Source organism: Heterocephalus glaber, unplaced genomic scaffold (genome assembly GCF_053883595.1).
Source record: "Heterocephalus glaber isolate CG9 unplaced genomic scaffold, H.glaber_assembly_v1.0 deba00000281, whole genome shotgun sequence".
In the NCBI taxonomy this organism is placed as follows: Eukaryota; Metazoa; Chordata; class Mammalia; order Rodentia; family Bathyergidae; genus Heterocephalus; species Heterocephalus glaber.
The window spans coordinates 10,778,300-10,790,707 of NW_028258139.1; the positions used below are offsets into that span (position 1 = coordinate 10,778,300).

At 50.6% G+C, this 12,408-nt stretch overlaps 1 protein-coding gene across 1 annotated transcript in view; it reads left to right on the forward strand.

Moving 5' to 3' along the window:
* Positions 1 to 12,408, forward strand: part of Cacna2d4 (calcium voltage-gated channel auxiliary subunit alpha2delta 4) — a 110,466-nt gene that overhangs the window by 81,637 nt on the left and 16,421 nt on the right. Inside the window, exons 27-29 of the mRNA XM_087182720.1 lie at positions 3,734 to 3,795; positions 4,907 to 4,951; positions 5,181 to 5,243. Of these exons, the coding sequence (XP_087038846.1) occupies positions 3,734 to 3,795; positions 4,907 to 4,951; positions 5,181 to 5,243 (170 nt within the window). The remainder of the gene's footprint in view (positions 1 to 3,733; positions 3,796 to 4,906; positions 4,952 to 5,180; positions 5,244 to 12,408) is intronic.

Below are 12,408 nucleotides of genomic sequence, written 5' to 3' on the forward strand. Positions count from 1 at the left end.
TCAGTAGGCCAGAGCTCAGCAGGGAAGGTGGGAGTTCAGAAAGGTTCTGAGCCTCAAAGCTGAGGAATAGCAAGGTCTTGCAGAATTTCGGTTCCTGATCAAATGGCTGGCTTTAATTGATTTTACCTATATAGTCCAAGAAATATTTATTAAGCCCCACTATGTGATAAGTATTATTCTAGGTGCTAAGAATCAGAATTCAATCCCCTTGCCTGCTATTACTCCATTCCAATTGGGTAAGATAGACAATCAGTGAAAACTCAAATAAACAACTCATGCTGCTTAGAAAATAAAAGCAATGAGATATAAAATGAATGATGAAGGGGAGGAATGCTTTATCTGGGGAGATTAGGGAAGGCTTCTACAGATTATGTTTGAGCTGAGATCAAATGATGAGAAAGAAGGAGCCTGCCATGCAGTGCTCTAGGGGAAGAGAATTCTAGGAAAAGACAACAGCTTGTGCAAATGCCCTGGGGTGAGAATGAGTGTGATATGTTTGAGGGAGAATGCGATTCAGACTGAAATCAGAAACACCGGCAATGCTAGCTCTAGTGGAGTCTTCTAAGGCCACATTTTAGATTTTGTCCTAAGGGCACTGTGAGAGCATTGAGGAATTTTAAGCAAAGGAGCACTGTGATTTGATCTTCAGAAAGATTGCTCCTGTGGTTGTGGGCAGAATGGGTCATACAGAGTCCAGGTTGGAAAGCAGGGGGAGCACCTAGGGACCTATTGTTTTTATCCAAGTAGGAGAGATATTGGCTTGGCCAATGGAAGTGGAGAGATGTGGACAGGTGGATGAAGTTCTGGAACCAGCATGTGCAGAGCTTGGATGGCTGAGGGGAATGACAGCCATTGTGTAGAAAATGTGCCCCCAAAGGGGGACGTCTGAAGAAGGGTCAGAGTTTGGGAGGAAAGGGCCAAGTCTGGTTTTGAACATGTTACATATGTTGAAATGCCCATGAGTGACCCAAATGAAGATGACATGTCCGTAGGCTGTTGGAATGTCCCAAATTCTGCAAAGGACATGGCGCTTGCCTTGGTGGAGATGATGATCCAAGTAGCGAGATGGACCTGGTGGGAGAGAAGCTGCTCTGTGCCCCCACTTGCCTCATTTCTGCCTCAGGAGCCTCCAAACCTGACTTTCATGGCAGAAGAATTGGCTCTGCCTTCTCCAGATTCCCCGTGTTAGAATCACAGAACTTCTTCCAGTTTGGAAGCTGCATGATTCCATGAGATGTGACCGTGAATCACCCGAGAGGAAAAGCAAGTCTCTCATTCCAGGAATAATCTGAGACTTCTCTGACCACCCAGGCCAAGGACAGGGTCAAATAACTTCCTAAAATCCCAAAGATGCGATCATGCTTAGCATTAGCACGATTCCCCTCTGACGATGGTGGGAAGGGTTGTCCTCTTCCGTTCAGCCCATTTCTGCAGGTGAAAGACATCTGCGTATAGTGAGTATCAAGAGTGGTCTTATTAGGAATTAGGAGAGGGCGGGGCCACCTGCATCCTTAAGGACAAATGTGAGCGGGCACCGCCACCAGCACCAAGGCGCTTGGTGAGGCCGTGACACTTGGGTCTCTCATCCTCATGGTGAGCCAAGAAATGGAACCGCCTGTTCCCTTTCTGCCCACCGCTTTGGGCCATCTGGACCTTGAAGTAACAGGAAAGCTCCCAAAGAACTCCGATGACCCCGTATCATAAGGTTTGTTCCCGGGGACTGGACAGGACCACCTGCAGAATTGCCTGGGTCTCCCAGGGATGGGCGTGGCCTCTTGGACCTCGGTTTCTTCATCTTCAAACTCAGATTAGCACTAGCACTACTCTGTCCAACACACCAAGCATATGTGGTTATTTACATTAATTAGAATTAAATCATATTTTAAGCTGAGCGTGGTGATATACACCTGTAATCCCAGCACTCGTGAGGCTGAGGCAGGAGGATCACCTCAAGTTCAAGGTCAGCCTAAACAACATAGCAAGTCTTGTCTCAAAAAGGAAAAAAAAAAATTACATAACATTTTAGAAATTCAAATGCTCGGTCACTAGCTATGTTTCATGTTCTTGGCAGCCATGTGTGCTCACGGCTGTGGTGTGGGGTAGCACTGCCATAGATCATCACCATCACGCTAGAAAGCCCAATCAGACAGGGATGCTTTAGAACAGTTGCAGGATCTGCAGCAGACAGCACCGCTTGAGAACCCTCTAGAAATGCAAATTCTCAGCCCCTACCCCAGACCTCCTGGGTGAGCAATGCTAGAGCAGGGTCTTAACCTCCTTCCAGGTGATTCTGATGCACACCAAAGTCTGAAACCCAAGGCTGTCATCAGGACTAATGGGCTCGCGATGCATCTCATGGAGTGTCCACAATGCTACACTCTCCTACCCTTCTAGAGTAACTGTAATCATGACTCACTTTACAACTGAGCAAATAAATTCAGAGACCACAATCCTGGAATATCCAGCCCTGCAACTTGGCCCCTTATCTGTTCTCTCCCCGACCCCCGCCCATCCTCCTCCATCCAATTTCTCTAGGCTCATTTCAGGTTGAAGGGAAAATGATGCAATTCTGAATCTCTGGGTCACCATAGCACTGCAGTGCATTGCGGGAGAGCTCCCTGGGTACTGAGTACTCACGAAGTCAGAATGAGGGCAATGGGAAATCTTCCTGATGATCACTGAGGTGACTTCAGAATCTCTCCTGCATATGGCATAATGGTTGCGAACCCGACATGTATGCATTTTATAAATGAGAAAACTGAAGCCCAGAGTGGGAGAGAGGCTTACCCAGCACCACATCCCCTTCCTGACTGCCAGGTCTCTAATCCAGGTGCCCAGTGGTGAATGTAAGCACTTACACCTTAGCGACAGAGAGATCCAGGTTAGAGCCCTGGTTCTGCTGCTTACTAGCTGGGCAACTTGATTATGCCATGTAAGCTCTACAAAGCTTCCCTTCCTCAGACTGTAAAGTCAGAATAATAATAGTAAAGGGTCTGACGCATTACCCAACACATTCTCATATTATTATACCAAACACTAAGACGTTGGCCTACTTTTAAAATTCTTTTCCTGTTCAATATAACCTGCCTTTTCTTTCTATCCTTTGGCCCCAACTTTTCCTGGAGCTCTTTGTCCCAGATTTCTCTTCACCTATAAGCACTTGCTTGGGTTCTCCAAGCCTATTTGGGAATCAAAGAGGCAGGGGTGGCCCAGGTAAGCAGAAACATCAAAGGAGCAACATTTGCACACTGGTGGCATCTAAGTTGCCCAGAAACTGCCTGCAAAGCTGGATGAATCTGATCATGGCTGTCAGGTCAGCGAGGAGAAAGCTTTCTTCCAATGTGAGGAAGACACTAAGCAAGATGATGTAAGGAGGTTGTTACACCAAGACGAAGACCCAAGAAGTCACCTAACTCGCAGAGGCCCATTCCCAGCTCCACACTGGCCATGAATCTTGCACAGCAGCCTGTGTGTGTTTCTCCAGCTGTGGGAAGGTAGAGCAAAGCCTGGCCCCTCCTCTCCCCCCAGGCCCCCCTCCCCAGAAGCCTCAGCTTCATACTCTGGTCTGACTCGCCCTCACTCCATTCTGTTCCTGCTGCCTGGGTGCTCTCTCCCCCAGTTCCTGCTCTGTGCCTCCTCTCTTTAACTTGATTCTATTTTTCTCTCTCACTGTCTGGTCCCCTCCCCGCAAACTCACGCCTGGCGTTGGCCTCCCTCTCCTGCCTCCCTGCAGCAGTGGGCATCCAGATGAAGGGGGAATTCCTCCAGCGCCAGTTCTGGGCAGCAACGCAGCAGGTGGGTGACAGTGCTGGGCAAGGTCAGGGGTGAGGATGTGACAGGGCCTCTATGCCAAAAGGGACCCCACCTTGTCTCTCGCCCTTCAGGAGCCACCATGGTGCCCCCACAGATCCATCCTTCCTGCCCCAGTGGCTCCCCCCGCCATGCAGGCCAGGCTCTGTTCTGGTCCCCACCCACCCCAACCCCGAGCTTCCTCCCCAGAGACCCAGTGGCGAAGGGCAGGACATGCAGCCCTTTGGGCCTGGCCTGTGCTGTAGCCTCGGTGCTGCCCCACAGCCACTCCCACCCTGCCTGCTGCAGAACCAGGAGCCACCCTGCCCTGTCCACCACCCAGGCCCAAGCCTGGCTGCTGACTGGCTCCTGAGAAGCCAACCCATGCCTGCCACCCTGCCCAGTGCCCCTGCTTTTGCTTCTCTGTTCGCAGGACCTCAGCCTGGTCCTTGGGCTCCCAGGTGTCCTCACTGGCCCCCGCCCCTTCTCCAGGCCAAAGCTTCCCCCCACACACAGCCTGCTGCCTCTGCTCCTCCCCTCCCTGGCTGCTTGCTGCCATGTCCTTGCCTGGGCCATGTTTGAAGAGCTACAGAGTGAGGAAAGAAGGGACAGGAGGACAAATGGGGACCACCTGAGCCCCTGGGTCACCCCATCCTCAGAGCACAGGAGGCCCCTCAGAAAAGCCCAGCCTGCTGCTTCTTAGAGCGACAACCCGTACACCACATGCCTACCACACAGCACAGTCACACAACCCACACTCAGACCCTCCACATGCAACACACACCACATGCCACCATACGCACTAAACACACGCACACACTGTGCTCCATACTCCCACACCATACACCACCATATGCCCCCCACACAACGTGCACACCACACACACTGTGTAATTCACACACAAGCACACACCTGGATAGCACCACAAGTACACTGCTGTACGCATGCTCCCACAACTCCTCACACATCCATACCCACCACGAAGGCCCCCATGGGGTTCACACATGCCACACGCTACACACACACACGCACACACACACACACACGCACATTCACCCCAGACATACAACATACACGTACGGTGGTGTTCTACTCACCACTCCCTTCTCTCCTCCAGTGCAGCGCCGAGGATGCCCAGTGCCCACAGAGCTGCAAGGACAGTGTAAGTTCTCCCCACGTGAACCAGGCGGAAGCGGGGCCTGTGCACCCTCACACATCTCTTCTGTGAGCTGGCACCCATCGGTTCCAAGGCCGGCCCACAGCCCTGGGCCCCAAGGGTGTCCTCCCCCACCCCCTCAAGGCCTCCTTCCCAAACTGACAGATCGAGTGGGAGGGTTAGGGGCCTGCATTCGGCTGCTTAGTCATGACCTCCTTTCTGGGCCTCTCCTCAGGATCTGGACTGCTTCGTCATTGACAACAATGGCTTCATTCTGATCTCAGAGAGGTCACAGGAGGTAAGCCACTGGGGAGAAAGGAAGAGTCAAGACCTCAACACACCAAGATTACAAAATTTGGAGCACTTGGCGGCTTAGGTGGTCAGTGAGACTATTATATCTCTAGTTCATCTATAACTAATCTGGCCCTTTCCTTGGTTGGAAGAAAAGTCTTCACCACCACCCCACACACACAGAAAAAGCGTCCCTGGAGGCTGCCTGACCACACTGTACGAGATTTTCTGTGCCCTGGTCTGGCCTTGAAGGCCTCCTTCGAGTCCTAAGCACCCCTACTGCTAGCCATCTCACCTCTCCCTCCCTCCTTCCACCCCTTCCTAGCGCTGGAGCTCAGAAGCCTGTGTTCTTTTCCTTCCTGGACTTCCCTTGTGGAACAGCCTCTTCCAGCCATCACACCTGACCTGAGGTGTGCTACCTCAGGATGAGGAGGTGGAGCACCCCTTTCTCTCCAGTATTGGCCATGAACATCCTCCCCTTCCCTCTGGCAGGTGGCTTCTCCCTGGGCCCAGCATGGGCTCAGAAAGGCTAGAGAATATCACTAAACTAAGTTTGTATTTCCTAAGCCACAAACTGGACCCTAAAGTTAATTAGTCAAGAATCAAAGTATAAAAGAATTCTGAACCAAACCTGAATATATTCACCTGAATGATTTCTTTGAAACAAGCCAAAGGCATCTACACAGCCTGCAGGCTGGACTTCAGGGAAAGGACACAGTATGGCTCAACATAGCTTTGCCACTCAGTAGACATAGGGTCTGGCACCTTCCGTTACTTGTCCCTCAGTTTCCTCCTGTTAAAAATCAGGGATCTGGACCACATGAAGGCATAAGGTCACCGGAAGTCTCAGATCCCTTGTGCCCCATCAAGGAAGTGTGGTCTGGCCTGACTTGAACAGGGCTTAGGGTCCAAAGAAGTTGTGAGAACATGGCAGAAACTAGAGCCAGAACATCAGGACACTGGAAAGACAGCCACTGGGGAGGGAGGGCCACAAAGGACCACTGAGGCTGACTCCTTGAAGCTCGTTTTAAATGGCCCACTAAGCATGCAGCCAGATGAGTGGGGAGAAAGACAGTCCACTTGTGCTCCTTACACTAGGCTCCGTGGCCGGGCTGATGGTCATGACGATTTGTAGGACCCCAACAGCTCACTGATGGTTGTGGTCACCTGGGCACCCGCCTCAGCTTGCACCCTGTTCCCTTTCATTTTTGGCCACTGTCACCTGCCCATCTTAGTATTTCTGTTGCTCTGGCAGAAAAACGCTGATGTCAGGAGTTGAAACCCATGGTTAGGATGAGGCTCAGGGGTGACCTGATGTCCTCAGTCATTCATGCTGTGCTCCCTGCTGCCTGAGTAATGGAGGTGGCAGCTCCTAGTCTCTTGTAATCGCTTACAGGGGCCTGGAGATAGGCCCTGGGCTAAGCTGTTTCAGACAGAGCAAGGAAGCTTGGACAGATGGCAAGGTGGCTAGACAAAGAAAGGGTCACCAAGTTCAAGAAACTGCCCCAAGAGGGGTTGGCCGAGTTGCACTGTAAAGAAAGGGCCAGAGAGCATAGACTGAGGGTTTAGGCTTTGTGAGTCAGTCTCACACAGACAACACACAACGAATGAGTGTGGCATTGTTCCAGACACTGAAATTCAAATTTCATATCATTTTCATATGCCATGAAATTTATTAATTTTTTGATTTTTGAAAACCATTGAAAATTGAAAAACCATTCTTAGATCATAATTCTTCGTTGACCCAGATTTCGCCCTTGGGCATTACTTCAGCAAACCTGTGCTCCACACAGCTAGGACAGCCTTGCAGGGAGACAGACCCTCGGGCGGTGGCGGGGGGAGGTGCTGCCCCAGCCTAGGGCCTACCTCAAGGGAAACTGGCAAGGGCAGGGACACCTCTGCAGTGGAAATCTCACAGGACCCTTCCCATAGTCCACTGGGCTACTTTGGTCCTATTCAGGCCACAACATCTCATGTGTTCATGACTTGTGGGTGATATCACTGGGAACAACTGTGGATGTGTCAGTTATTCCGAAATTTTCTTTTATAAAGTGTTGTTTAGCTTGTGCGCTTCTATTTTCTCAACTCTCATACTATCTTCTTACATAGCATGTAGACTTACAAGCCATCCCAAATCCTTGTGAAATGAAGCAGGGTATAAATTACATGACCTTCTTGTGCTTGGCTCTTCCTCCTCTCCCCACAGCCATCTGCTGTGATGATATTAGTCTCATTTTGCACCAAAGGAAAAAAACAGGCTGTGTGAGGTTCAGTTATTAACCCCAAAACTCACAGCTACAGGAAAGCCAGACTTTGAGCCTGGAAATACAACCGAAGAGGAGTGGTGCAGAGGAGGAGGGAGGCTCTAGAAGAGACCTCATGGTGACAAGACCGAGCTGGGAGCCCCTGGCTTTTACTGGTTGTGAGCATTTGTGGAGTAGAGTCGGTGACCTCAGGAGAGGGGCCTGGCCTGGAGGATGTGACAGGCTGCAAGTCCCCGTTCCCTGGGCCGTCATCCTCCCTGGGTTGCTCGGTCACTGCTCAGAGCAGTTCTTCACTTCACTGCACCTGGCTGAGTCTTGCAAAATTAGGACTCATGGTGCCAGAAACAAGGTTCCAGGAATCCTGATTCTGGGGTTAGGCTCCAAGAGTCTGCAGTAGTGGTAGCTTCACAGGGCTTAATTCCTCTTTCTTCACTCTGGACAGCTCTTCCCTCATTAACTGAGCTGGGTCGGATTATGGGAGGCACCAGGACAGTAATACCCAGACCAGAGATGCCACTTGGCTTAATCCCGGACATGAGGCAGACACTTAATAACCGTGTTGGAAGCTGAACTTGCTGTGGAAGTTACGGGCATGAGACTGGAAGGAAAGTGGAGGACAGAGTGGTAGAAAGCCTGGTGTTAATGCTGCATCCTCAGCTGTCTGCCCATCTGTCCAGTTTTGCTTTTCTTAAAAAAAAAAAAAATACACACCTCATCCTTTCAACGGTAGCAGTTATCCATTGCTCTGTAACAGAGTGCCCCAGAAGTAGGGGCTAAGGCCACAGGGTTTTCCATCTCAGAACTTCTGTGGGTGAGGAATCTGGATGTGGTTGGTTCTGGACAGCTGAGTGCCTCAGGGTCTCCTATCTGGCTGCAGTCATCCTGAGGCTGACTGGGGAAGGATCCACTTTGTAGCTCTCTCCTGGTGGCTGGTGGGATGCTGTGGCAAACATCTCAGTTCCCTATCACATGGGGCAACCTGCTACATCAGAATGAACAGCAAGCCATGAACGAGCCAGGTTGCTCAGGAGCAAGGGGGCGCACAGTCTTTTGAAGGCTGATCTCAGAAGTGACATTCCATGGCTTTGCCATATTCCATCTTCTAGAAGTCAGTTGGCAAGTCCAACCCACACTCCAGGGAGGGAATTACATGAGGGCATGGCTACCAGGAGGCTGGGATGGCTGTGAGCCATTTCCCAATCTGCCCGGCACACCCTCCTACTCACCAACACAACCTGCCACCTTCTCCAAACACCCTCAGGCCCATCAAGGCCCACCCAGCCTGGCCCTCCTCAATCCATTCCTCACTGCTCCTCCCCTTGTCCCCAGAACTCGAGGAGTATATGGAGCACAGAACGCCAGTGCCAGACAGCTTGTCTCAAGGCCCACTGCAGACCTGGGGACTCAGAAACTCCGGGGTGGCCTGGCAGCCTGTGTTTTAATGAGACTTCCGGATGATTCAGTGCACAATAAAATTTTCGGAACCATTGCTTGGGTCTTCCTGCCAGTTGTTGGGGTTTGGATACACTTCGGCTGACTGCTCCCACCTTCCTAGCTGAGTGATGTGGAGAAGGTTCAGGCTGCCCTTATCCCTTCCAGGACCCATTCAGAGTGTGGGGTAGAAAGTCTGTGGCTTCTCCATATGCAAAGATTACTCCAGAAAGTCCTGCCCTGTCCTTCCTCACTTGAGGCCCTCTTCCCCTGCCCAGAAGCCCAAGGGAGCTCTCTGCAAGTGGCTGGTAGCTTTCTCCTGATCCTGGTGGTGCTCTAGACCCGCTAGTCAGACATTGGGCCCCACCCGACCTCTCTTCCAGCTCCAGGCTCATTGTTTTAATAAAGAATTAGAAAGAGAGGGAAGTGGACAGTGTGGGCCTAGGAGAGCACGGGCATCTCTGCGGAGGTTTGTGGTGTGTATCGTGGGTCTGTCCCTCTGGGCTGGGGGCTCCAGTTCCTGTGATTTGCCTGTGGGCAGCACCTACCCATGGAGCTTCAAAACAGCCCCACCAAACAGCACAGCCCAGAAAATCAGACACCCCACCCCAGGGCCCTCCTCTGGGGCCACGGCTCTCTGAGAGGCACAATACTGCACTCCCTTCTGCCCCTTATCAGCCCAGGCATCTGGTCCTGAGCCTCTGTTCCCCTCTCCTTTCTCACCTTGCAGTCGGCCAATTCCGAAAATCTCCAGCTCCCCTGTGCCCCACCGCGGCTGTCTTTCTGCTTTCCAGCTTCCCAAACGCCCCTGCCCCATGAGTGCCAGCAGTGAAATCTGACCCATGGCCAGGCCCCATCCCCAAAGAGGCAGGCTCTCCAGGTGCCTTGTGTAGAGCTGTCACTGGCTCCACACTCTTCCTAAGCCTTCCCACCAACCCCCACCACTCCCATGTGGCTAAAGTCGCTTAAGAGGGACTCAGCTCAACTCAGCCCGAGGAGGAAGGAACTGAAGGAAATTGAGTTTCACATGTGGTGAAACCTGCTCACCCTTTAAAAGGGTTTTTGTCCCCATTTTTTAGAGAAGAAAATGAGGTTGTCCCTAGGTAAGGAGGCTTTGTAACTCCATTCGGTCACCACAGTTGCGAGAAGCCTTTCTCCCTGGGGACAGGGGCCTTAGGAGCTGCAGCCTCACAAGCCATAGTGATTACCCCCAGAGGTGATCACCGACCAGCAGAAATGCAATTAGCTCTGAGTTCACTGCTGCCCGGAGCCCATCTGCGTCCTTGCTTCAGGCTCCTTCGTGGAAACTCTCGGGACCTCATCTCCTCCCAGGCTCCTTGTCAGACTCATTAGAGATTAAACTCAGGGAGATCACTTGAGGCCCTCTAGTAACGCATGAATTATCCCATGAAAGAAGCCACAAAGCAGTCGACCCTTTTACAGTGCTGGCCTGAGGTGCAGCCCAACTTTCAGTCTGTAGTCCCGAACAGACAAGGCACCTAAAGCCAAAGTCTGGACCTTGGCTTTGATCTGAGCCACTGATTCATTCACTCTGTCTGAGGTCACGTGGAACCAAACCAGCTAGGAACTGTGTTGTCCTGCCACGAGTAGAGATCCCACTACAGTGGTGCAAACAAACTACAGGTTGACTTTGCCATTGAAGAATGGGGGCAGCCCAGGCCTGAATTGCTTCCTGAAGTCATCAAGTATCACCACACTCAAGGTGACAACATAGCTAAGGGATTTCCTGCCTTCTAGTCACCTTCCAGATGAGGTAGAGAGTTTCATTGGCCAAACCTTGGTGCAACGACTTCTGGGAAATGTAGTCTTTTAGCTGTATATTAGCAAGGAGCACATTGCTACCATTGTTAGGCTGTCTAACTAAAGAAGTGGGGAGAGTGAACCCTTTCTGCTGAGTTAACATACTCTAGGAAATTGAGCTGTTTTATTTGCAGAGGAGGACACAGTTTTCCAGTGTCCAGGATATGCTTGACTACTCTCAGGAGCCTCCTTTCTCAGAAGCAACTCGCTGACAACAGTGTTGTTGGTGAATAAGGCTAAAATTAGGAAAGACAGAAATTGGAACAGCCTGGTCAGGGCCCTGGTCTCCACTCTGCTGTCTTGTTTTAGGAAGCAGAAGATGCAGGTCAGTCATTTATTCCCTCACACATTCCTTCAGCAAATATACATAACCACCCTGAACAGGACACTGTGTGGTCTTGGGGGCCAGAGGTGGGTCTGCACCCTCCAGGATCTCGCTGTCTGGTGTTGGAGGAACAATGCACACACTGTCACTGGAATAGCAAAGAGTGAGCCCGCTGAGAGGATTGCCCAAGTTGCAGGAATCAGGGAGACTTTTTCCTTGGCTTTGGACTGGACTTCGAAAGAGAACAGGATTGGGAAGGTTCTCACCTTCCTACCTGCTCGCCTGTCCCTCCCTTGAATCCCCGTGACTCCTCCCTGCTGTTGTCTGCTCCCCTGTCCACTTCTTCAGTGAGGCCTGTCCCTGTTGGGCCTCTTAGTCAGAATAGTTGGGCCCACTGGGTTGAACCTCCATTATTAAAGTACCAATTGTTAGCGACACTGTCTTATGTTCTGGAGAATGTGCTCCTCTGTCCAAACTGGTTTGAGCTCTTGATTATTGTCCATTTCATTCATTTTTTATCATGCTCACCTAGTGAGTAAGTGTCTTATGAATAAAGGACACTGACCATTCATTTTTGGAGGTCAGGGCATTCAGGAAAAAAAAAAAAGACAGAACTCAGACAAGTATGACTACCACTTTGGGTCTAATTCTTGGTTTTCTCCTCTTTACTTTTGTCTTTAATTTATAGCTCTTGAAATTACAGTTTTGTCATGCATTCTGGCTTGTATCCTGATGTTTTAATTTCATAAATGAGCTATTTCCAAAGAAGCAATACTATAAAATAAAAAGGTAATATTTTCTTGATTAATTGATTGATTTGGAAAATGACATTTCCTGACTTCATCCAAGAATCCAAAATTGGGCCCATCTAGAGGCCTCTGGCCCCATTTGTTGATTAAAATTATAGCATTATAGAACATGGAATAACACTGGGGTTACTACCCAAAACCGTACCATCATCTCTTTTTTTGGAAGAAAATTTCTTTGATTGTTGATCTTATGTCCAGGAGCCCTGCATTCTGGCTGACCCTTGTCTGAAATTAATGTTTCCCTCTTAAGAGTCACTAGCATCCACTTAGCTGCCCAGAGAAGGCCCCAAGAGGGCGTTCCAAGAAAACACCTGGCTCTCCTGGAGGTCTGTCAGATCCACAGATGTCTGTCCCTGTGCCAGGGTGGCATTTCTTTTTATTGGCAGTTGCAATGCACGCCATTGGTTTAGGTGTTTCAGAGTGCATTGTCCATGGAGCAAAGTGCACAAGAGGAGGCACTCCCCTTGCACCAGGGTCCTCCTGTCCTCATCACTCTTTTTCCTTCCTTCTGTGGACCTGATT